The following is a 23,573-nucleotide window of genomic DNA, read 5'->3' as shown; positions in this document are numbered from 1 at the left end:
TTCATCTTTAAGGGGAAAAGAATCTGCTAGCAATACTGATTACACAGTATGTTCAGAGAATCAACTACAGAGTGAAAGAAGTCATAAGATAAACTAACTGGTATATTTTGATGTAAAAGTTGGCCTAGTCATGAAACACTGAGAGCTAAATTCTCAGCTGGTATAAATTGACAAAGGTCATTGACTTCAATGGAACTAGACCACTTTGCACCAGCTGCCATTATAGCATGAGGAACATCTTAAAAGATAAAAAATCAAGCTTATTTGATACTAAATTAAGCAGTAATCCAACGATATGAGTTCAATCAAGCATCTAGGTTTGACCAAGTATGATGAATAAAAAAGGAGGCTGGAGGAGGATATGGATTATCTTGTACAGTTGTTTTCAAATGGCTGATATGAGAAAACACACAATTAATAGTATCATCCCTAGACTTTCTCCACATCATAATGAATATGGGACCAATGCTGCTCCTATTGACTTTAGTCAGACCACGACTGGGGGCATTAGAATCTAAAGGCTTCCAAAGTTCAGCAGTAAGATTGTGAATCTACCCTGGATCCCATACCATCTCACCTAACCAGATCACTCAAACTGTCCACTACTATAATTCAGATTTTGAGGGAAGATGTGCTTAGGGTCCTCTCTTGGGATTCTCTAGTTGCCTCCAGTGTCTGAGAATGTAGTGTTATCTCATGATACACTTAATATTATGATCATACTGCTTTTATGAAAAACCTCATTCTATTCCATAGGCACTAGCTGGTAAAAGGAGGAGTTTGCATCTTCCAATACTTCCAAGAGTTGTTTAAAAATCAAGATTGTTTGTTAACCGTTTCAAGTGTATCCTGTGCAAATATTTTGGTCAGATTCCTTAGTCCTGTCCTGTAATTTGAGATAATTTCTAATCTTGGCTCTGACTTGCTCTGTTCCATTGAGCAAGACATCTAACCTTAGTCTTCCCCTCTGTAAAATTGTTGTAGTAATCAGCTACTCCACGGATGTGTTCTGTAAACCCTAGTTAATCACTGTAATTTCAAAGCTATGTTATAAATGCTAAGTGTTAGTATCATTAAATAGAGAGACAAGGTGGGTGAGCCACACAGAGCTCTTCCTCAGCTCTGTGTGGCTCGAAAGCTTGCATCTCTCACCAGCAGAAGTTGGATGAGGTAATATCTTTTACTGGACCACCTTGTCTCTCTAGTATCCTCGGACCAACATGTCTACAATAACACTGCACGCAACAATGGACAGATTATTTAGATGGACTTGTATCATTCTGGTTCTGGAAAGAGTGGGGAAAAGTTTTAAGATACACACACTGATTGTGTAGGTGATATGTTCACACTGTTTGCTGACTTCAATGGATGATTCAATCATCAGTGTTCTGTAGCCTGCTTTTCTTAGCATAGTTCCCGAAGGTTTCTGTTGTTCAAGACAAGATTTGTATGTCATCCCTTTAACATGGCAAGAAACACAGAAAAGTGCTTTCTGATGGGAGGCTTACTTCACAGATCAGCTCATGGAAACTTCTGAACCTCCACTCTCCTGCATGTCTTCTTCCCTGGGTTGCTGTACGGGGTTAGAAAAAAGTGCCGCAGGGGTCTATTTTTTTTAAAGAGAGAGAACAGGAAAAAAAAAGAGCACTAATCAGCATGTCCTGTGCTCTTCTTTGTAGTCCCAGCGCCGTGTTACGTTTCACCTCCCTGATGGCTCCCAGGAAAGCTGCAGTGACAGTGGTCTAGGAGACCATGAGCCTGTGGGTAGTGGAACCCTGATCTCACATCCTCTCCCTCTGGTTCAGCCACAGGACGAATTCTACGACCAGGCCTCACCGGACAAGAGGACTGAAGCTGATGGCAACTCTGACCCCAACTCTGGTGAGTTGATGTCAAGGCTTTGGTAGTCTTTGGTAGAGGTTTTTGTTTGTTTTGTTTTCCCTTTTCACTTTTTAAAAAATGATTAAGCTGCAGAGACGTGGAGCATGTGCATGGATATTTAGTCACAGCAGTTAAGAAGATTTTACAGCATGTTAAATTAGTTGCCTGAAATATCATGTCACAATGTTGATTGTAAAAAAAGGAACACAAGTAAAAAAAAAATATTGTGCTCATTTGGGAAACGTGTATAGACAGACTACATGATGAGTGGAAAAAACAAGAAAGAAGAAAGTTCTAAAAGGTAGCTTGCTTGTCTTTGTTGTCATTTGCAGTGTTGTGTAGTATTTACCTATACACTTTCTTCTTACAATGATGCTTCAGTCTTCATTGTGGGATGGGGTATGAAATCATCCTAAATACCTATTGGAGATCAAAGGAACAATGAATTGTAGGTGAAATTTTTCATTGAACTATGTTAAAAAAAATGGAACAAATTAGGGCACATATAGTTATCTGGCTAGTTTGCATATATGTACCACCTCTTTATAGTAGCTGTCACACTGAAAACCCTTCCGCTTGCAAAAGTAAATGGAAATTCTCCATTAGCTTGAGAGGTTGGGGAGCTCATGTTTGGCTCTAATGGATGTGAGTTTCATCTACAATGTTCCACATGGGCAGTTTGGCTGGCAACCACCACATCTATATGTCTGGAAAACCATTTTTCCTTTTAATTTTAATTCATTTTTACATTTTATATTGGAATTACAATGCTTGCATCCTGCACTATAGATGCAGCTCAGCAAGTGATAATGGGAGAATCATACATCTGAACTGAGGACTCTACAGGTAATTGACTAGAGCTCATTGGGAATTTTTTGATAAAGTGTTTTGTCATTGGAAAATGCTGATTTGTCAAAACCTAAACTTTTCGCAGAAACCTATTCATTTTGACAAAACTTTTGCTGGGAACATTTCTCAGGGGGAGAGAGACAGAGAGACAGACACTCCCTATAATAAACAATAGTTTAATTTAAAGGTGAGATTTGAAGCTGGGCCTCCCGTATCATAGGTAAGCACGATAACCACTGGGCTATTGGCTATTCTGGGGTTTATGTAACCTCTGTCTCTCTGTCACATACATGTTTTTGTTGTTGTTGGTTTTTTTTCTTCATTAAAACTGTTGAAAGGTCTTGGTCTTGTTCAGCAAAAACAAATTCCCAGAGCTTGACATTTTTCACAAAATGGAAATGTTGTTTTCTGGCCAGCTCAAACTGTGACCTTAAGTCCACAAAAACACAAGGACCTGTAGTAGTATAGCAGCTAAAAGTGAAAAATGTGTATAGTATATGTAACTGATTAGTTTAGGTGGAATTATCCTGTTAATTCCCTGTCCATGCAAGAGAAGAGTGACATATTTAACTAGAGTAGAGGGCTGTCTTAAGGCTTCATTCATTACCTGTAGGCAATGTAGCATGAGCTTTGCTGATACTGAGTTGTATATCTCTATATAGCACATAGCATAAAAGTCCATCAAACAAAGCTGAGCAAAGAGCAGGCTCAGTAAACTCGGTACAAAGGTCTTACATGGGAGCGTTCTGCATTTGCGAATAGGTGTCAACTGCACCGTGCAATCATGCAATATTAATTACAAATTGATCTAATTCGCCGAAGTCGGCAGATGTATTTAAAGCTCATATGAATATCTCTATTTTCGTGATGTCTGTAACTGATGTGACTATGCAAAATTTAGCCTTTGGGGAAACTAAATTCATGGTAAATCTATGAGAAACTAATGGTCGAGCTGTATTGAAGGTTAGTGAGGCATGGTAATATAGCTTCCTATACTAATTATTTTATCAGACTGAATTAAAGCATGCATTTAAATAGTGTCTCATATATCTCATCAGACCTTACAAGCTAAGCAGAGCGTAATAATTTATTTGCACAGAAGTCACCCCAGGAAACGTAGGTGCATGAGGAAATGGCACTGGTGATTATGTAGATTCCACTCTTAACTCTTGAGTCCTTACTGAGTTATTGCCCAAGCAACCAATGAAGTGGTCACTGTGTGGCTGGAGATGGCTATTTTTTAATTAGGAGATGTGAAATAGAGTTTGTGACAGTTTATGGGCCTGAAAGATCTCACAGCATCTTCACATGAATAGAAGTTCTACCCAGCATTAGGGCAAAATTAGAATGTGAGTTAATTACACTTTGCCTACCTAAATTGCTGATGTTGTGTCAATTGGATATGGTAATCTTTGACACTTCCTGTCTTCATCTGTAGTGTATTATTGCTGTGCAATGTTAAAGAGTTACTGCATTCAACCCTAGAGGTAGTTTGACTTCAGTGGTTGTTGAAGTGATTCCTACTGTAGTGTGCATGGTTAAAAAGCATTGTGAATACTGTGGGATAACAGGTGCAATTATGCAGTGGAAGGGAGGAATCCTTAGTGAGAACCCATATTGTTACATTAATGAAACATATGCATTGGATTAAATCTTTAAAACTACAGAGAAACAGTTAGACATGCTTTGTGATTTCTTTGTAATCCTAATACTTAATTATATCTGTGTTCAAAAGAAAAAGCCCATTGAGGGCCCATTAAGACTTTTGGGGGGCTTTACATTCTCCTCTCATTCACCACACCCATGATTTACACTGGAACAAAATGCTCAAAAAGAGGGTATAAAATGTTTCCAAATCAGAATGGTCACATTTATATCCACTTTACAGAAAATTCAAGGAGGTGATAAATGAGGGATTTTTAAAAGAAATGTGTAACTTTAATGTTAGTCTGTAGGTGTTATATATGTATATGTACAGACTCTCAAAAAACAAAACTGTGTAATAAGAGTTACAAGTTAGTTTGTTTTATTTTTGAGAGCCAGTCTTATATATATATATATATAACACCTCAAAAGTAGCATCAAAATTCAATATTTCTTTGATAAAAAGCCTTATTCTCCATTGCCCTTTCTCTTGTGTAATCATAATAGTAAATGACACTATTGTGTATTTATACATAATATAAAGGTGTAATAATGTCATTAATAATGGTTAATGTGTAATAAGAATTGTAGGTAGGTAAATTAGTTTTATAGGTTTTTTTGAGAGACTGCCTGAATATTATATTTTTTCAAAGTTCCTTATTTGTCTTACAACAAATGACATATTTGATTTTGAAACTCCAATTAACTTTTCTCTATTTACAATGTGTGTTTGTTTGTTTATTTATTTATTCTTTTATTATTTCTCTTCAGATGGCAATGAGAATAGACTAGGCAATTTCATGATTTTTTTTAGTCAGTATCTAGTATCTAATTTCATGTTAGTGTTCCCGTGCACAAGTACTGCTGCAAATGTAGTGTGGTAAATATTATAGAGCAAGGTTTTGTTGTGCTCTTAAACTGTTCCAACAAAAATGAAAAGAAGAGTGATCATGGGACTATTTGTAATGATTGTCTAATAATTTATCTATACCAAAAATTACATGTGGGTCCAAACTTGTTCTTCACTGTCCCTTTCAAAGCTAATTCTAATGCAAGGTGCGTTCAGTTTGTTGAAGCAGGATGCTATTTCTGCCTGAAAGACCTGTTAAATGGTGAGAACCATTTTGGTGAATGACTTCAATGTTCTTGTGAATGGTGTGTTTTTATTGTTGTAAACCATAAATTTATATAAATAAAGATGTAGCCATTGTTTGCTGATAGTGGTATGTTGCTGCTTTAATTAAGTTTGGACAGTGGGCAAGGGCCAGGTTTGGACAGCCTGTAATGTTAAAGAATGAGTTAAAGATTCTCATAGCCGAATGATCTACTGCATGAGAAACTCACTGTTCTGTTTCCAGCCTATGAAGAGACAAGGAGTTACAATTACACTAGTCTAATGAAAAGGGCATACACAGCCAGAGAAAATTCTCCCAACTAATATTAAAGACAGCAGTCTCTCATGCTGGGAGAGACTGAAAGGAAGAGAGATTACAAACACTAGTTCTATTAGCTAACTATTGTCAACATGTTTACTAGGGGAGGATAGACAGGAGAGGCAGGACAAATAGAAAATAAATAATTAAATCAGCACGTAACCTGTCTACTTTGTGTAGGCTCACATTGTCCAGCCATGCCAGAAAAAAAAGAGGAGGCAATGGATTTAGTTTAATTACTCTGCAGTTTTAATCACCTAAGATATCTGGGACTAACCAGCCACAAATTGTACAGTGCAGGTCACCATACGTTCCGTAATCATTTCCACATAATCCCCAGCCTCGTCCCAGCCATCCCATATTCTTGAAGCTTTCATCCAATCCACCTATAGGTCTTTGCCATCTCAAACTTCTAATATCAATGTTAATTGTCCATTAAACAACTATAAAGTTCACCTTTCACTTGATGCATCGGTATATCCCTATTTTATCAGAACTCTTTATCAGTGAACAATATATTGTGGGCTGAAAAACTGCATCCTTCCATACATTTGCACAAGCTCTGTGGCATTATTACATGTTAGTAACAACAACTAATTCAAATTAATTATAGAACATCTCAGTGTTCAAGAGTCATGACTGAGATGATTTAATTTCACACACAACATTAATTTGTAAAATGTTATCATTCTTAAACACAGTTGTGAACCACCATGGAAAATGACACCATGTTGACCACGACTTAGTGGTCAATGTAGACAGGACAAATTGAAATCAGCATGTAATATAAGCCAATTGTTTGCAACTATCTTGAAACACAGTAAAATGAAGTATTATGTGTAATCCCAAAGAGGAAGTAGAACACGGATTTGTGATTGCTGCACTGAGAATATATAATTAAAAAGAGAAAAATAATGAAAATACAAGGGAAACTATAATTGCCATAAAAGAAGCAGCAGAGCTTTGAAAGGAATTTGTAAAAATAGAGGTTTAAAAATTAGTTGGCCACATTTTGATTTCTGGTGTATGTATTTTTGACCCAACCTGTTTCTAAATGAAGAATATTTTTGTATTTAAAAGTCTATTCATTTCATTTCTCACTCTTCCTAAGAAAGCTATTAAAAGGGAAAATAGTTCCAAAGGTTTCAGTTGTTGCCAGATTTTATCTCTTAGTATGTCAGATACAAACCTGCAAAACCACCAAATTGCCCTAAAATCTAGTAGAAATTGCATATTACCAACATGACTTCATTGCATCTCTTCTGCTTGCTTTGTGGCTTTTTAATGTGTTTATTACAAAGTGTAATGTTAACAGAAACATCCTGTTTTATGACTTGTTGACATTAAGAGAAGAATTTGCTGTATTTTAATCTGGAATGTTTCTTCTGTAATTCAGCAGACAGGTGCTCAGTGTTGTTTTCTTGTTAGTACAGTTTTGATTTTCATCAGCATTAAATGAGCCCTTGTTAGTTAAGGATCCTGCTTTCACTGCTCTTTTAGCAAAGGCTGCTGAGCACTATCATTTGAACTGGAAATGTTAACCCATCTAATGGTTACATTCAATATAGCTAACAGTATGATAGAATTGTATGTAGGAAAAATGTGCCTCCTAGTGTAAAGAAGGTGAAATGTGTACTTTCGTGAACTAGCTTGATGAAATTACATTTTGATAGCTGCAAGCTGTGGATGTGATTCATTCTCCCTCAAAGAGATAAAGAGAAATAGCATATATTTAACCAAGTGTGGGAACTGCTCTGGGGTGAAAGCCTATTATACATTTCAGATGTGCGTGTGTAATAATTCCCGTAGTGTGGAAATAAGTAAGAAGCAAAAAGAAAAAATATTTATGTCCTTCATATTTTTGCCTATTTTTTGCCCATAATTAATAAGCAATATAAATAAACGTTACATAGCCCAGAATTATGCTTTCATGTTAGGAAGACTGGGCTTGGGTGAAAAACTGTAACAAACCCTTTGCATTTTAAAGGTTTCACTTCTAAACATAAAAAGAAGAAAGTTGTTTTATAATGCCTGAGGGTATTCAAAATAAAAATACAAATTTGGAAGCAATTCCATGTTCTTGGAAGCAATGTCTAAAATAGCTCAAGTCTGCCATTAATGCTATATCTACAATGCTTTTTATTTCCAGTATATTAAACAATATTTGGATCAGTGTGGCTGATAAAACACGAGCCCCCCCGCATTTGAATAAACCTAATGCTACAGTTATTTAGTGAAATGATATCAGGGGAATTAAATTGTAATATAATTCCAGTAATAAGCATGAATATTTCTGTGGCACAGTTCAGAGTTACGGCAAGAGTGTCTTGTATTAAAGTTGGTCATATGACAAGATCCCATGTGGAGAAGCTAATCCTTTCATGCAAAGAACTCTGGTTTACAGTGTTACTATGACAGGGGCCAGTGGATGATGGTGTTTTAACCTTAGTCTGTTCCCACTGTATAATCCTTGCTTTCCTTTACTGCTCCAAAGTTGCTTGTTCGACTTGGCTAGACTGACGTTCATAGTGGAGAATTTACAGTTTAACATGTAGCCAGGGATGCCTCTATGTTAACTTTTTCTCTCCAGATAAATCACTGTCCATAGCTATTTTTGTGTTTCATATTCTGAGAACTAAAAGAAGAACATTTGCCTTTGAGACATTTCCTCCATTTCATTAAACACAAGTTCATACCTCACACAGAATCTTACACTGTCACATTTAGCTACAGGCAAATAGTAGCAAGAGGAACTGGAATCAAGTTCGGTGAATTAGCCTACTGAACAGCTATAAAATAGACTGTTTTTTTTAAAATAGACTGGATTCAATCTTAGCACCGTGTATTTGTTTTTTTATTTAAAAAAAAAACAACCCTGAGAGGCATGAAATGTATCAACATTTCATTAAGATTTCTACAGCATTCTTGGTTTAGAAAGAAGACACAGAGCAAAATGTTATCCTGTTTTCTTTTCCTTTCTTCTCATGCACCAATTCAGGATGTGTGGAATGTGAGTCAGAGTTGAATCTGATCTGTGCAACTCCTTACATAAGTGTGGGGCAGATATCCAGTGCAGGTACTCCATAGTGGTGGGATACAGAGACCAGACAAATGACTTCGTAAAGGACTTAAAGGAGTAGAATGAGGAGGGTAGCCTAGGAGCTTCTATAACTCGCATGGCAGGGAGCTGAGCCCTGTTTCCTTGATAGCCCACCTTAACCCTCATTTGAGAGTGGGCATGGTAAGGTCCCAGCAATACACTGACTGGGGACCAGGATGGAAAAAGAGGGTGGCTGGCAGAAGCCACTGAGTAGATATTGAATGAAATAGAGTTACCTGCACTGTACACTTTTATCTGCTCCGTAGTCCCAGAAATCTAATAATAATGTTGCAGCCTGATTAACCCATATGCAATGACTCCTGTCAGTATAGCTGGACAACGTCTCCTATGCTAAAAAGCCATCTACACTCAGAAATCTTTTCATTATATAGAATCATAGATTCTTAAGGCCAAAAGTGACTATTTTGATCATCTAATCTGGTCTACTGCATAACACAGGCCAACAAATCTCACACAATAATTTCTGCATCAAGCCCATAATTTCTGTTATAATTACAGAATATTTTCAAAAGTTATCCAGTGTTGAATTAAAGACTTCAAGTGATGAAGAATCTGTCCAACACTCAGATACTTATAGACAGCAATCAAGTTACCTCTTAACCTTCACTTTGATAAACTAAGCAGACTGTGCTTCTTAGCCTGTCTGTTTTCTAAACGTGGACTCATATTGGTAGCTCTTTTCTGAACATTTTTCCGTTTTTCAACATCTTTTTTAAGTGTGAACTCCAAATCTGGACATTATGTAAGAGGAAAGTGACAAATGTTTCATGCTTAACCACTTAATCATCCAGGCCTTTTATAACTGTCTCAAGGTTAAAATGATATAACCACAATTTCTACTTAAATGCCCACAATAGGGAAAAAAAAACCCGCATAAAACCCCTAAAACACAGGCAGTGCTTTTATTGATTTCCTTCTGTACAGATTTTTGTGTTTTGATGTCAGTGGGTATTTCTTCATGCCTCAGCAGCTAAACAAAAAGTCCCTTTACATTAGGATTAAAACAGAAAAACTCAAGTCAATTTAAAAGCTATCCCAGGAACTGTTAAAAATTAGAGCAACGAAAGAAAATCACAGTTTCAATGTCAGTTAAGTTTCTTATACTACACGCCATGCTGGAAATCATTTGTAAATAAGGCTAAGATTTTGTCATGGATATTTTTAATAAAAGTCAGGATGGGTCATGAGCAATAAAGAAAAAAATCATGGAAGCTGTGACCTGTCTGGGGCTTTTACTAAAAATATCTGTGACAAAATGGCAATATTTGGGTCCCCACACCGCCTGCAGCAGGGAAGCTGCACAGCAGCTAGGAGCTCCAGGGCCCCCACTGAGGGTTGGGTGTCAGAGCTCCAGGGTCCACTTGCAGCACATGGCTGGGAGATGCGGGGCCTCCCACCGCCTGCAGCAGCTGGGGGCTGTGGGATATCCCTGCCACCTGCAGCTACGGGGGCCCCCCAGTACCACCTGCGGAGTCTGGGAGCTCTGGGGTGCCCCCGTAGCAGCCAGCAGCCCCGGGGGCCCATGGCAGACGGGAGCTGGAGCTGCGGGGTTCCCCTGCCAGCTGTACCTCCAGGATCTCCCACTGCCCACAGCAGCAGGGAGCTGTGGGGTACCCCCACTGGCCATGGTGGCCAGGAGCTCTGGGGTTCCCCTGCCACCCACAGGGGCCAGGAGCTGCAGGGGTTCCCTGCTGCCCAGGGGCTGGGAAATGTTGGAGCACCAGATTCAGCGGGGGTACCCCGCAGTTCCCAGCCACCATAGGCTGAAGTCATGGAGGTTGCTGGAAATCACAGATTCCATGACTTCCGCGACATCCATGACTAAATCGTAGCTTTATTTATAAATAATCATGCAGATTTTACAAAATGTAGCAACAGTAGTAAGTTGCAATCCTGAACACCCTTACTCAGGTAAATAGTTTCCTTGACTTTGTACCACTCATGTGCAGGTTCTCCCTGTGCAGCTGCATGCTGGCAACTAGTAGAAAAATATAACATGAGTGGAATAAAAGCAAAGGTAGAGGGCCTGTTGCCGCACAGTTCCTCTGTAATTGGCAGGTGATTTAGAATAAATACTTTTCTCTATTTACAGCAGGTTATTACACTAAATTGAATTTCTATAAAGTTTATTGGCATCATGTACAACTAAAATTAGTGAATTATGATACAAAAGCTCTTTAGAGAATAAACAATATTTGTTATTTTTAAATGACTTTTTTTGAATGAACAAGGTTGTTGTCTAATTCCCAGTCTTATTTGTTCTGTTATCATGTTAATCACATACACTAATTAAGGACATTCATTATCAGTGTCCTGTAAAGTGTACATCTGTTTAAAGACAACAACTGTTTTTGTTTTGTCCTTTTGCACTTCCTGGATAATAGTTTCTGTTTGATTCCTACTTCTTTGAGTACTTATGCATCACACAAGGGGTTTTTTTGGTGGTTTATTTTTTTCATATGTACTAGCTTGTAAGCCTATCTTATTGAGTGCCATGACATTGGAGGAGTAGAAGGTAATCTATCTTGCTGCTCAGAAATTCTACAGTGTTATTGAATGCTGATGACTATACACTTGTGCCGTAAATAGAAAACCATCTAGTCAGAAACTGAACTTCATCAAGAAAATAGCAAAATTAGCTTTTGCCTCCCCAAATTGTGAATTGTGCCTTTCCATAGACAATATAGAGGTACCATACCATAGTTTGAAAGGGCATTTTGAGATATTTGAAAAGAACTCTTAATTTCAAGTGCTTTTTTTTAAGTAAAGATCTGTCCTCAGATACGATCACACAATTTCCACTGAAGTGAATTGCACTTCTGTTGAAGTGGTATCCACTTACCTGAGAGATGGTTCTTCATTTGTAGAATGAAACAGAGAAAACTGTATTAACTTGTTTTCATTTACTCTTTGGCTTAATCCTAATGTAATTACATATTACTCAAACGAAGGCTTCCTCTTTGTACCAAGACATAGACGTTGTTACCATATGACTTAAACTCAACAGTAGGGGTGGAAAACCTATTTCTAATATCTTCTTTTACCCTCACACTCTTCCTACCATTGTTTTGATATAATATTAATAGAGGCCCAGGAAAATTCAGTTGTAAAGCAGTAAGCTAGTCTCAGCCTTAGCTATAGTGGAGCTATCCACTTACTATAATGGGTCCCCTTTGAATTCACTTGTATACAATAGGTATCTGCAATTCTGACCAGCCCCTGTCCAGAGAAGAGAAAATCAGTGCTTGATTTGTTATATTGTCTGTTTTGTTGTTTGTTTGTTTTTTTGGGAGAGGGGTTTTATTTTATTTTATTGCACAAGTAGGATACCAATGGGTTGATGTAACCATGCTTCCCCATGGAGGTTCCTTGGAGTAGAGAAATGCATTATTATTTTATAACATTAAGTTGACAACAAGCCTTAATCTAACCCATAATACCCAATACTTATTTTGTTTCTCTAACATATGGAAAATAAATATTACATGTATTTTTCCTTAAAAATATGTGTTTTCCACAAACAGAATAGAGTTGTGCCTGTCAATACACAAACTTGGTCTGCTCTCCTTACCCAAAACAGAAAAAGACACATCTAATTGTTTGGTTTTTTTTTTTAATACAAAGGACTATTCATTCATATTTTAAAATGTTAATAAGTTAAGTCTCTAGAAGCAGGAATAATATTTTGATCAACTCTTAGAACTATGGCTTTATCTCCTCTCATATGGATCCAGAGAAATACACGGTTAAAAAAACTAGGTAAGAAGATTGAAAATAATCATAGAAAGTCTGCAATGTTCAGACATGTGCAGTACATTACACTGTGATTCCACCACCACAGCAATACCCATTACCTCTGTCAATCATAGTGAGGAGAGATGCCTTGCTACTCAGATGTGATAATATCTTAGTCTATTATAGTTAGCACTTATTTACCATGTGTGTGAGGAAGAGTGGAGGGGCAGAATACACACATGTTCACATTTACCACAGCCTGAGATGGATATTTTTTTTTTATTCTGCAATCATAACAACAAAATCCAGTGTTTCGACTTATGCAGTAGGCTTGTGCATTATTCTTTAAAAGTTTTGAAGTTTTAAGAAGGGGTTGTTTCAATATAAAAACACACTCTGAAAAGCATTTCTTGTTTTGCTGTGTCTATGCATTTTGCAGACATGCAGGCAATCATCACCTATAGCCACAGTCAACGGCATTCAGATACGATGGTGATAAGTGTGATATAACAACCTAAACCAATATGTTCTAGACTGTACTTACTGGAGTCACATACAAAATGGTCGAATCTCCCTGGAGAATGTGCCACAGGCAATTTTACTAGAGCTGGTTCATGCAGTTCGATTGCTTGTTACCTTCAAAGCTACCATATTAATTTTTCCTCTGAGGAAATATTTCCTTGTTTAAAGAAAATTAATCCTCATAGAGTATAGAAGTTGCTACTTGTATTAAAATAGGAGAAATGTTATCTTTATCTTTATACGTATATATTCTTGGATTTATATCCAGACTGATGTAATCTCCCAAGTGCACATTTGTATTTCTCCAAGGGACGGCTTACCATTTAAAAGTGATTTTCATTGCTTTTCATCAAAAATCAAATTGTACTAGTGCCTAAAAATTCATGGTATTAACAGTTGACAGCAACCCCCAAAATTCCTCGACCTGACAAATCAGAAGTTTCATTTTCAAGGTATGATTTGAAATGTAATTTTTCTGAGGGTAACCCAATTTCTGAACAAAGAAGACCTCTTCTGTCATCCTGGTTATATGCCTGATTCCTCTTCGAGAGTAGCTCTCTGGTGACCTATGGATCTGAAGTCAGTGATTAAGCATGAGACAGGAACAAAAAGGGTGAACATTTTTTTCCTTTTGGTTTCCCAACTAATCAGGATTAAAAGTGCTGTATGGTACTTACAGGATCTAGGTGTGCTTATGTAAAAAATGTCAGTGGGCTTGCTATTGGAGGGATGGCTTTGTTGGCTGTTAAACATAGCAGATTAGTTATAAATTTCCTTTAATATGTTTCATTTTTTAAACCAAATATATAAATAAGAGCATTCTCATATCTATGATCCATTAGCATAGATTGCACACAGATAGTGCCAGGCATGATTATCACATTAAACAGGCCTTATTTTTTGTACATGTAAAAATATGCATGGACGGGATTATACTGCTTTGGAATAACTGACTAGTTCTGACATTTAGCTTTGGCTGAGTAATGTTTGTATCAGACAGCAGAGGTAATAAATCCACTGTAGGTATCCTCTTAATTGAATTTTATCTTAAACAAATTCTTAGTTAGTTGAGTCACCTAAGTTAACACACACAATTTTTAGGACAGCTTTATGTGCACTCATACACTTGAATAACACCAAATAAATTTATACTGACAAAGTAATGGCATAGAATATAAGTCTTCATAGAGAAGCCAATACAATTTAAGTGTTATTTTAAGCATATTGGTTCTGCAAAAATGCAACAAAAGGGGCTGGTTTGATCGTTACTGTTATTGCAAGGCCCTTGAAATCCAGCCACTTCCCAGTCCTGAGCATGAATGTGATCTGGCAAGCAGAGCTTAGTCATTAAGTAATGAATTGTAGCTGCAGTCTTTCAATAAAAATGTGTAGGTGGCTAGTACTGCTTTAGCATTACCAGCACTTTTAATGTCATTTGTAGGTTAGCTTGAGAAATAAAAAGTTGAAACTGATTTTTTTTCTCTTGCCTTTTGAAAGGAAGCTTAAGTGCAGATAATTAGGATCATTCAGAAAAGGAACTAAATGGTGCTACAAAGGTGTTCCAACATAACATGATGGATTGACTCTGAACAATGCATTTTCATTGATCATTTTTTCCCTATGATGTACAAAACAGCCTAAGCTGAGAAATTGTGTGAGCTCAATAATTTTGATAGTATTACGCCAGGAATAATCATGGGACTCTTTTGTTTGTTTCCCAAAATTGTTGAAGCATAATTTTGCACTTAAACTGTGGATTTGATTCCCTTGGTGTGCATGCAGTTAAAAACATAACCATTTGCTATTTCCATGAACAGTTACACAGTTTGCATACACATTCATGAAAATTATGTGTAGCACATATTTTTGCACATCTAATACATAAGCTACACATAACAGATGGAAAGGAGTACTTGTGGCACCTTAGAGACTAACAAATTTATTTGAGCATAAGCTTTCGTGAACTATAGCTCACTTCATCAGATACATGCAGTGGAAAATACAGTGGGGAGATTTATATGCACAGAGAACATGAAACAGTGGGTGTTACCATACACACTGTAAGAAGAGTGATCAGGTAAGGTGAGCTATTATCAGCAGGAGAGCGGGGGTGAGGGGGAACCTTTTGCAGTGATAATCAAGGTGGGCCATTTCCAGCAGTTGACAAGAACATGTGAGGAACAGTGTGTGTGTGTGTGTGTGTGGGGGGGGGAATAAACATGGGGAAATAGTTTTACTTTGTGTAATGACACATCCATTTCCCCATGTTTATTCCCCCCCCCCACACACACACTGTTCCTCACATGTTCTTGTCAACTGCTGGAAATGGCCCACCAATGCAAAACACCCACTGTTTCATGTTCTCTGTGTATATAAATCTCCCCACTGTATTTTCCACTGCATGCATCTGATGAAGTGAACTGTAGCTCACGAAAGCTTATGCTCAAATAAATTTTCTTAGTCTCTAAGGTGCCACAAGTCCTCCTTTTCTTTTTGCGGATACAGACTAACACGGCTGCTACTCTGAAACATAACAGATCAAGAAACATCAGTGTGAAAGTTGCAAAAGGCAAATGTATACACTGACATCTGTTGACTTAATGTCTGTCTCTGAATAAGATAGAGGCTTTTAGTGTCTAAATTTTTACCAGTGATGGTATTGACCTTTAGCTATCCAGCTTCTCTTCAGCAATAATGGAGATTGCATAACTGAAACTGTAAACATTTACTCAAGAATATACCACCTATTTTTCCATAGTAGCCTATGTTAGAGGTGGACATGTTTAATAAAATAATAATCTGAAGTCTCAGTTAATGCGGTCTGGGTGACACTATGTGCAGTTCAATCAAACTGTTATGGTTGCATTTTCAAACTGGTGTCTAGGAAGCTATGCTCACAAGTCCTGTTACAAAAAACTTCTCATGGTCCCCTGATTCTGTTTTGCTTCACTGAGAGGGTTTGCTTGTATATGGGTTGGGTCCGTGGTTTATTTGCAGTTCACCTTGAGAACCATAAAGCAGGGGGTCTCTGTTGGCCTTATTACACATACTTAAGTCCCATAGGCATTAACACAAGCTATTCAGTGAAAGGGACATAGATCCCCTTAGGACTCAAAAGCTCTATTCATATCTTTCTTTCTAAAAGTCAGCCAGCAACTCAGGATACCTACATGGATAAGTGGGTGAAGACGATGTCATGACCAAATGGCAGGAGTGAAGGAAAAATATTAGAAATGTTGGAGATTATTTTGAATTTACCCCTGCCAGTTTATGAACAGTAGCTTTGTATGATGACTAGAAACCATTTTTTTATGTGGAAAATTGCGTTAAGTAATGAAACTCTTTAATAAATAACAAGGAGTACTGTAACTGCCAAAGTAACATACCATTTAGATATTTTATTTACACTTTGGCTGAAGGGTGAGCAGCTGGAGGCATGGTAACTTACATAAATAAATGACACATCTTTATAAAAGCACAGTAGAAGTTAATATTTGTAAGAGGCAGTAAAAATATATTTTGCCCCCTTGAAGAATATTTTAGTAATGCAATACAACCTTCTGCTCCACATATCTATCTCATTTTTGGAGGAGCATCATTTATAGCCAGTGTCCTTCTGCACTGACTCTCAAACTGAGGTCCCTAGTACCTTTTTTTTTTTTTTTTTGGGGTGGGGGGGAGGACTTGAAAACATTCAACATAATTGTGTCTTGTTACAGTACACTGAAAGTTCACAGTGGACTGTTGTGACTCTTGAAAAACAAACAATAAAACAAAATGAAAACTCATTTGCCTTGCACAAAGATCTTCACATCATTTATAAACTGAGATTTGTATTTCATAATAGTTATAAATTAAATAAACTTTTCTGATCCCCCTGTGAGCAGCTGTTATCTTGCCAGAATGTGACCATTTTTGTGATGCTAACACTGTGGGGTCTTAATATATGAACCTGGCTTCTGGTCTCTATCCTGCTTTTATGTCAGAAAAGTAAATGTGTTTGGTAGTGGAAATGTATGATGTAGAAGTATGAACTTTTTTTCAAATCTGTATTAAAGGAGTGTGAAACATGGTTTGTAATCTGGCACTGGGTCCCACTGCTGGTATCACAAATCTTGACACTTTTCAGTTTTAAAAAGAGTGCCAGCAGAAATCCTAGAAAGGTCAGGCCAAATTGTCAGTGTATCAGTACAGCTACATTAACACCAGCAGAGAATTTGGCTTGCTAATTTTTAAAGAAAAAAGACTTCAGTTTCAAATATGTCAGTTTTGCTGGTAAGCATTAAGGACCAACCAGGACATATTTTCATCTTAAGAAAATAATTTGGTTGGGATCCTTCTTGATGTTCCTGCCTCTCTAGCCAACAACCAACCCCTTCCACACCTCAGGGTCTCTTCTTCTTACCTCCCATAACATTCTTTCATTCCCCATCTCTCCTCATTTCTTTTTCTCCTACTTTAGGGATATTGTCTCCAGGATGACCTTTCCCCACAGCTTCTGCTCACAGAGATGCCATCCAGGAGCACAGTCTTTGGCTGGATGGCTTCTGAAATGTAAAGCCCCATGTGGCAGTCTATCCAGCTTAAGCCTTAAGCTAACTCTAAGAGAAATGTTTCTTACCATTAGATCAAGAAAACAGTTAACTGAGCAAATGACTGCAACTGTTTATACAATGAGTTGACATGCCAGACTAATCTCTTCCTGTACCAGTATATGTTCACTGGTCAGATGGAATAATCGTCGCTTGGTGTGCCTTATATTCAGATACACATCAAAGCATTATCTTTATTCCTTCATGTATAAGGTTTTATACATGTGATAATCTTTTTTTTTCTTTGCTTATATCCATAACAACACAGTTTATTGCAATATTGTAGCTGTGTGGTGCCAGGATATAAGAGAGACAGGCTAGGTAAGGTAATATCTTTTATTGGACCACCTTCTGTTGGTGGAAAGTACAAGCTTTTGAGCTACACAGAGCTCTTCTTCAGGTCTGGGGAAGGAAGCAGAGACACTCGAACTTGAAATGAGGTGTCAGAAACTGATCCAGCTAGGAGATGGAGGGAAGAAGAAGATGATATACATATGCCTCTCTTCTAGTTCTTTATTGAAGGAGGAAGATAATCCTTGGAGTACATAAGTGTCCAAATCTCTTCCCTTTTGTTCCATTTAGAGACCAGCTGTATAGGTGTGTGACATACTCAGCATACAATCTGGACATACTCAGCTCTCTATACTGAGATGCCTTTTACACTGCATGGCTGTGAGAGCTACCACTCCTGGTGTTCTCGCACATAGCCTCCAGCGTGTAAGTTACTCCCACTTATATGAGTGCTGCAACCAGCCACTGCTGAATTACGCTCCAGAGCAAAAAGAGCAAACTCCTGGTCACAGACTTTCCTCAGAAACATATATCTTGTGCTGTCCAGCTCCCTCCTGGACAGTACAAGCTCAGATGAAGTCATTTTATTAATAGATAATGGTATGCACAAATCCTATTATCCCAAATGGAGTTTCCCAAACACTTCAATTCAAACAATAAAACATGTTGTTTAACCACAAAATGATAGATTTTAAGTGAATATAAGTAATGAGGTATAAAAGTCAGAATTGGTTATAAGAAAAATAAAAGTAAAACAGAACCAATGTCTAACTTAACAAATTAGAATGAATTTTGAACAACAGCAAGGTCTCTCGCACCATGTTTCAGCAGTCTTACTGGTTGAACTTCTTTCACTCAGGATTCCACTCCCAGTCCAGTGCTGCTTCCTTTGTTCTTCAGGTATTGTGAATGCCATGGGCAGAGAGAAAGGGAGAAATGATTTGGGGCATCTGCCATCGCTTCTTATAGTTCTTGCCCTTCTTCGATAAGCATCTATAGCTGAGATTCCTGAGACAAAAGGTCTTTGTGGACAGGAACCCCACACTGTTTATTTTTAAGATGTAGATTTTTAACCCAGGTTTCTTTTCCTGCCAATGAATAGCCACTTAAACAGGTGTTGGCCCATTTGGTTTGTTTACACCTGGCTGAGGTGTCACCTTGTCTTTTGTGTTTGAGGAACTGGTTTGGCAGTTCCACAGTCTTGGAATATGTCTTAGTAACACCATACAGTAGAATCTTATAACTTTACATACAGCGTTGCCACAGATATTTTATCAGGACAATATTGACCAGCGAGTTATGAGTTTTCAAATGATACCTCACCAGGAATTGCAAAAATTATCATAAAGGTATGCAAGGGGTGAACACCTGTAAAGACCATCACAAGAGGATCAGGTGCCAAGATGATGAGGTGGGAGGCAACTTTGTTTGGAGTGGACCCAAGAAGAGTATGGACATTGCTTGGTGTATTCTGGAATTGAATGTGGATTTTTTGTGGGGGTTTGGAACAGGATAAGAGAAAGAAGGGGGAAGGTTGTGTGTGTGTTTGTGGTACCTGGATGGATAATGGTGTAGGAGTGGGGTATGAGAGATTCTGTGCACGGGACCTGGCACCTTTTAGGCAATTCTTGTATGTATATTGAAAAACTTGAGGACAGCTCTGTGCAGGCCAGAAAGCAGACAGTTATTTTATTTATGGCTCATAAGATGTCTGTGAATCATTCTGCTTGCTGTATAGGCTTGAAGGGAACAGTTGTCCTCAGAAGGCTTCAGAATCCTGGAGCCTGGGCCAAAGAAGGGTTGAACTCAATGTGATTGAAAATGAGAGCTCAGTCGAAGGAAGGATGAGTGCCATATTTCTTATGTCAGCACCTTTCTTTTTTGGTCTTTTCAGCTGTTCACCTATCAAAAGGTGTTGTCAGCCTGTTTAATGCAGCATTCTGCTGTGTGTAATATGAATTGCATCACCTAGGTTTGGCAGTTTGCTGACAGCTCATAGTACTACTCTGCTTTAATGTGAGAAAGTGGTCTTCTCTTCAGTTGACGGTAAAGTCTATAAGATTAAATTGAGCTTTGGTAAATATGTATTAATTGCTAGAGGGACTAAACATTGTTGATGTGAGGCTTGATGTTAAAAGGGGCCTGGCACTCACCAGAGATATGTATTGAGGCAAATATTTGCACATTGGAATCTTTAATAACTTGAAAAGTAGAAACACTTATGTTAGTGAACATTATTTTTCTTATTTTATATAATATCCAAATGATACTACTCCAAATGTGTAAATTCTATGCAGATACTGTTCAATTCACCTGAAAATAACTTAGTCCATATATACCCACACTGAGTTAACTGACGTCTCATTAACCTGCAAATTAACCTGCTAAATCTGGTGGACAGAGATCTTTTTTGCAATTTTTTTTAATGTTATTTAAGCATTATCAAGTGAATTAGTCAGTCCAGGTTAATTTAGGGAGTCATCTAAATTATCTTTTTCTCTATCATTTCAAGTCTGTAGATGGTGCAGTAGGAGATAATTGTCAAATGTGAATTTGGCTTTACCACTGTTTATAAAGAATTCAAAGTGAATTTTTGTTTCTGCATTTATTCCATAGTTATGATAATTTGAATCAGGCATCCACAATTGACAAGTGTCAATTCCTGTAGCTAATTGCATGTCTCTGGATAATACTACAGTAAAAAAATCCAGGTTAAAATAAGTGCCTGGGAGTTTACCGTAAAAAAAAAAAAGTAGTTGAAAAGATTATTGAACTTTTTTATGTAGTTAAAGATCAGCTTTTCAGATAACCAGTTCTCCAGGATGTTTTTGAATTCTCTTTAAAAATGGCCCATTGATCTGTATATTAAAGTGCTGGGCTTGAAGTGGCTTGGAAATATTGCATTTCCATGTTTTTAATCAATTGTATCCTTCAATATAAAATGAAGATATTAGAGAGGAAAATACATTGGTTTATTACCAAGATGTTGTTTCTTTGTCAACACATGTGAAGAAAAGCTCCCTGAGTTGTCACAATTAACACATTAATTTGATGGACAGGATAAAAAATTAATTAGCATAGTATTAAAGATGCAAACCCCCAACCAAGTGTGCATGAACATACCTCATTCTCTAACAAATATAGCAATAGGGAAACCCAGCATAATCTGCTAATTATAAAGTACTTTGATTACCAGTAGGTCTTGTCTTGCATAGCAGTTTCATAGATATACTGTAGTAATCAAAGTAATTTCTATTCTACCATGTAAGTTGAATTATTATCTGACTAATTACTGGATCTTGTTCTCTCAAGTTCCTGCTGAGGTTGTTATGAGGAATTTATAAAACTTCTGGCAACTCTGTCTTTCCCTCACTCCAAAAATCACCCTTTTAATTTATTGGGGGGATAGGGGAAAGAGGAGAGGAAGGAGCCCTACCAGTTTTGTTTCCATTAATATGTCATGTGCTAAACAAATTTTAACAAGCATGAATTTCTGAATGTTTAGATTAATTAAATCATTAAACTAGCATTGGCTATGCTGCAAATATCCATTTCACCCTATTGAGTTTATCTAATATCTGTGGGCACTGATTAGTAGATTTGCTCATTATCGAACTGAACTTGTTGCATAAATCAAGGCCTTAAAGCATTATTTAATATGGTTGTTCCCTGAGCCATTTTTAACCTTTCTGTCTCAAGTACTTCAATTTAGTTTTTTAAAAAAAAAGATAAATATGTACTATTTCATTTCTCAGGCTTAATATTGTCTCTAAATCATAACAATGCATGAAAAGTTCTCTCTAACCACCAAAGAAAGCTCTCCCTATGCAGTCATTTAACCGGAATTTCTGACATATGTATGCATTTTTATTTTATCGCTAAATATTTAATATCTTTAACTTGTTCATTTAATGTCTTTCCTTTCTTCTATTTTTTTCTCTACATCATTTTTTCCAATGGTGTGTGTATATCCCAAGAACTATATGCTTTGTGACAAAGCTCTGTCCTTGCCTCCGTGGGTCCTGTGTTTCCTGGTGGATTTCGCTAGCCTCAGAGGCTCACCGTGACCCTGCACATAACCCTTCTCTCTCTAGAGAGAAGGGTCAAAGTCTACTGAGCCATTTTCATCATAAGCCAGCGAGGGAGGTGAGGAGAAGTTATCCTTTCTTGCATAGTTTCCGTTTTCTCCCAGGCTCAGTGATTAATCAGGGAGCCCAGGCCCACCCTCTACTCCGGGCTCCAGCCCAGGGACCCTAATAGTATCAGCTATGGTAGCTGACCTTTTAGAAACATGACATGTACAATTCCCTGGGCTACTTCCCCCACAGCAGCCCTCACTTCCTCAAGCTCCACTTCACCCTTACCTCAGGGCCTCCTTCCTTGTGCCTGATATGGTGTGTACTACTCAGCCTCTCCAACACAGCAACTTCCTCCCACAACTCCTGACATGCACACCCTCCTGACTAACTGGGAGGCTTTTAACTAGTTTCAGCCAGCCCCTGATTGGCTTCAGGTATCCCAATCAACCTAGCCTTCTCCCTGCCTTCTGGAAAGTTCTTAACTGGCCCCAGGTGTCTTAATTGACCTGGAGCAGCTGCCATTTCACTTATCCCGGTACCAGGGATTTGTTTAGCCTGGAGCTAATATATCTATCTCCCACTACTTTTCTATAGCCAACTGGCCTTGCCCCGTCACAGCTTTTACATTTTAATTTTTTTTTTTTTAAGAAAATCGTTTCATATTTGGAAGAGAAACCAATAGTCATTATCCTGAAATTCCACAGTGAGGAATGAAGGGCCCATTTGCAACAAGAAGCATAATGTTAAGGCTGTTATATAGATCATTTCTGGATTTTTTTTAAACATCTTCAGTTTAAACCATCTCTGCTTCATCCCATTTTATATCTCTGAGGATGCCCTCAGTGGATTAATAAACACAATCATATGTAAAATACCTAGCAGAAAACTGGTGGATGTTAACTTGGCAGCATTATTCTACAGGAGCATATGTGAATCATGGGAAAAAATGTCACTTCCCTTCTTAACCCATGTGTAAGTGGATCTGCGCACAATATATTTTATACATATTTTCTTCATTTCAGGAGTACTTATGTAAGCAAATACTACTGACTTTAGTGTGGCTACTCCCATGAGTAAGAATTTGCAGGACTGGGTATATAAAGGAAGAAATGCTGTTTGTGCCAGGAGGTTTACAGTCTAATTATAAGACACACTTCTTTCACCAAATCACACCAAGTGAAACAATAAATCTGCTAAAAACAGGTACATTGTTTTTTTCCCCATAGTATAATTTTTCAGTCTGCCACTTCATTATGCCTTCCCACAAGCACTATAACCATAATGTGTAGATTGACTACTTACATCTTGTTGGGTTTTCCTTTTCCTTTTTTATTAAAAAAGAAACACAAAACACTTTGTTCTGCTCTTCTCAAGCGCTCTCTGCCGCTGAATTATCTTTAGTGTCATGCTGCTACTACTTCTCAGG

The 23,573-nt window shown here is 37.6% G+C and overlaps 1 protein-coding gene across 11 annotated transcripts in view; it reads left to right on the top strand.

Moving 5' to 3' along the window:
- PCDH9 (protocadherin 9) overlaps positions 1–23,573 on the top strand; it is an 892,742-nt gene that overhangs the window by 558,184 nt on the left and 310,985 nt on the right. For 6 of the 11 annotated variants that reach the window (XM_073346260.2, XM_073346252.2, XM_073346244.2 and 3 more), the window contains one exon: positions 1,806–1,881. In XM_073346260.2, coding sequence (XP_073202361.1) covers positions 1,806–1,881 — 76 coding nt within the window. Of the gene's footprint in view, positions 1–1,679; positions 1,882–2,670; positions 2,728–23,573 lie in introns of those variants that run through there. The other 5 variants (XM_073346311.2, XM_078853252.1, XM_078853249.1 and 2 more) reach the window with 4 other exon arrangements.

This window comes from Lepidochelys kempii, chromosome 1 (assembly GCF_965140285.1).
Source record: "Lepidochelys kempii isolate rLepKem1 chromosome 1, rLepKem1.hap1, whole genome shotgun sequence".
NCBI classification, from domain to species: domain Eukaryota; kingdom Metazoa; phylum Chordata; order Testudines; family Cheloniidae; genus Lepidochelys; species Lepidochelys kempii.
This window is presented reverse-complemented; position numbering and strand designations above follow the sequence as displayed.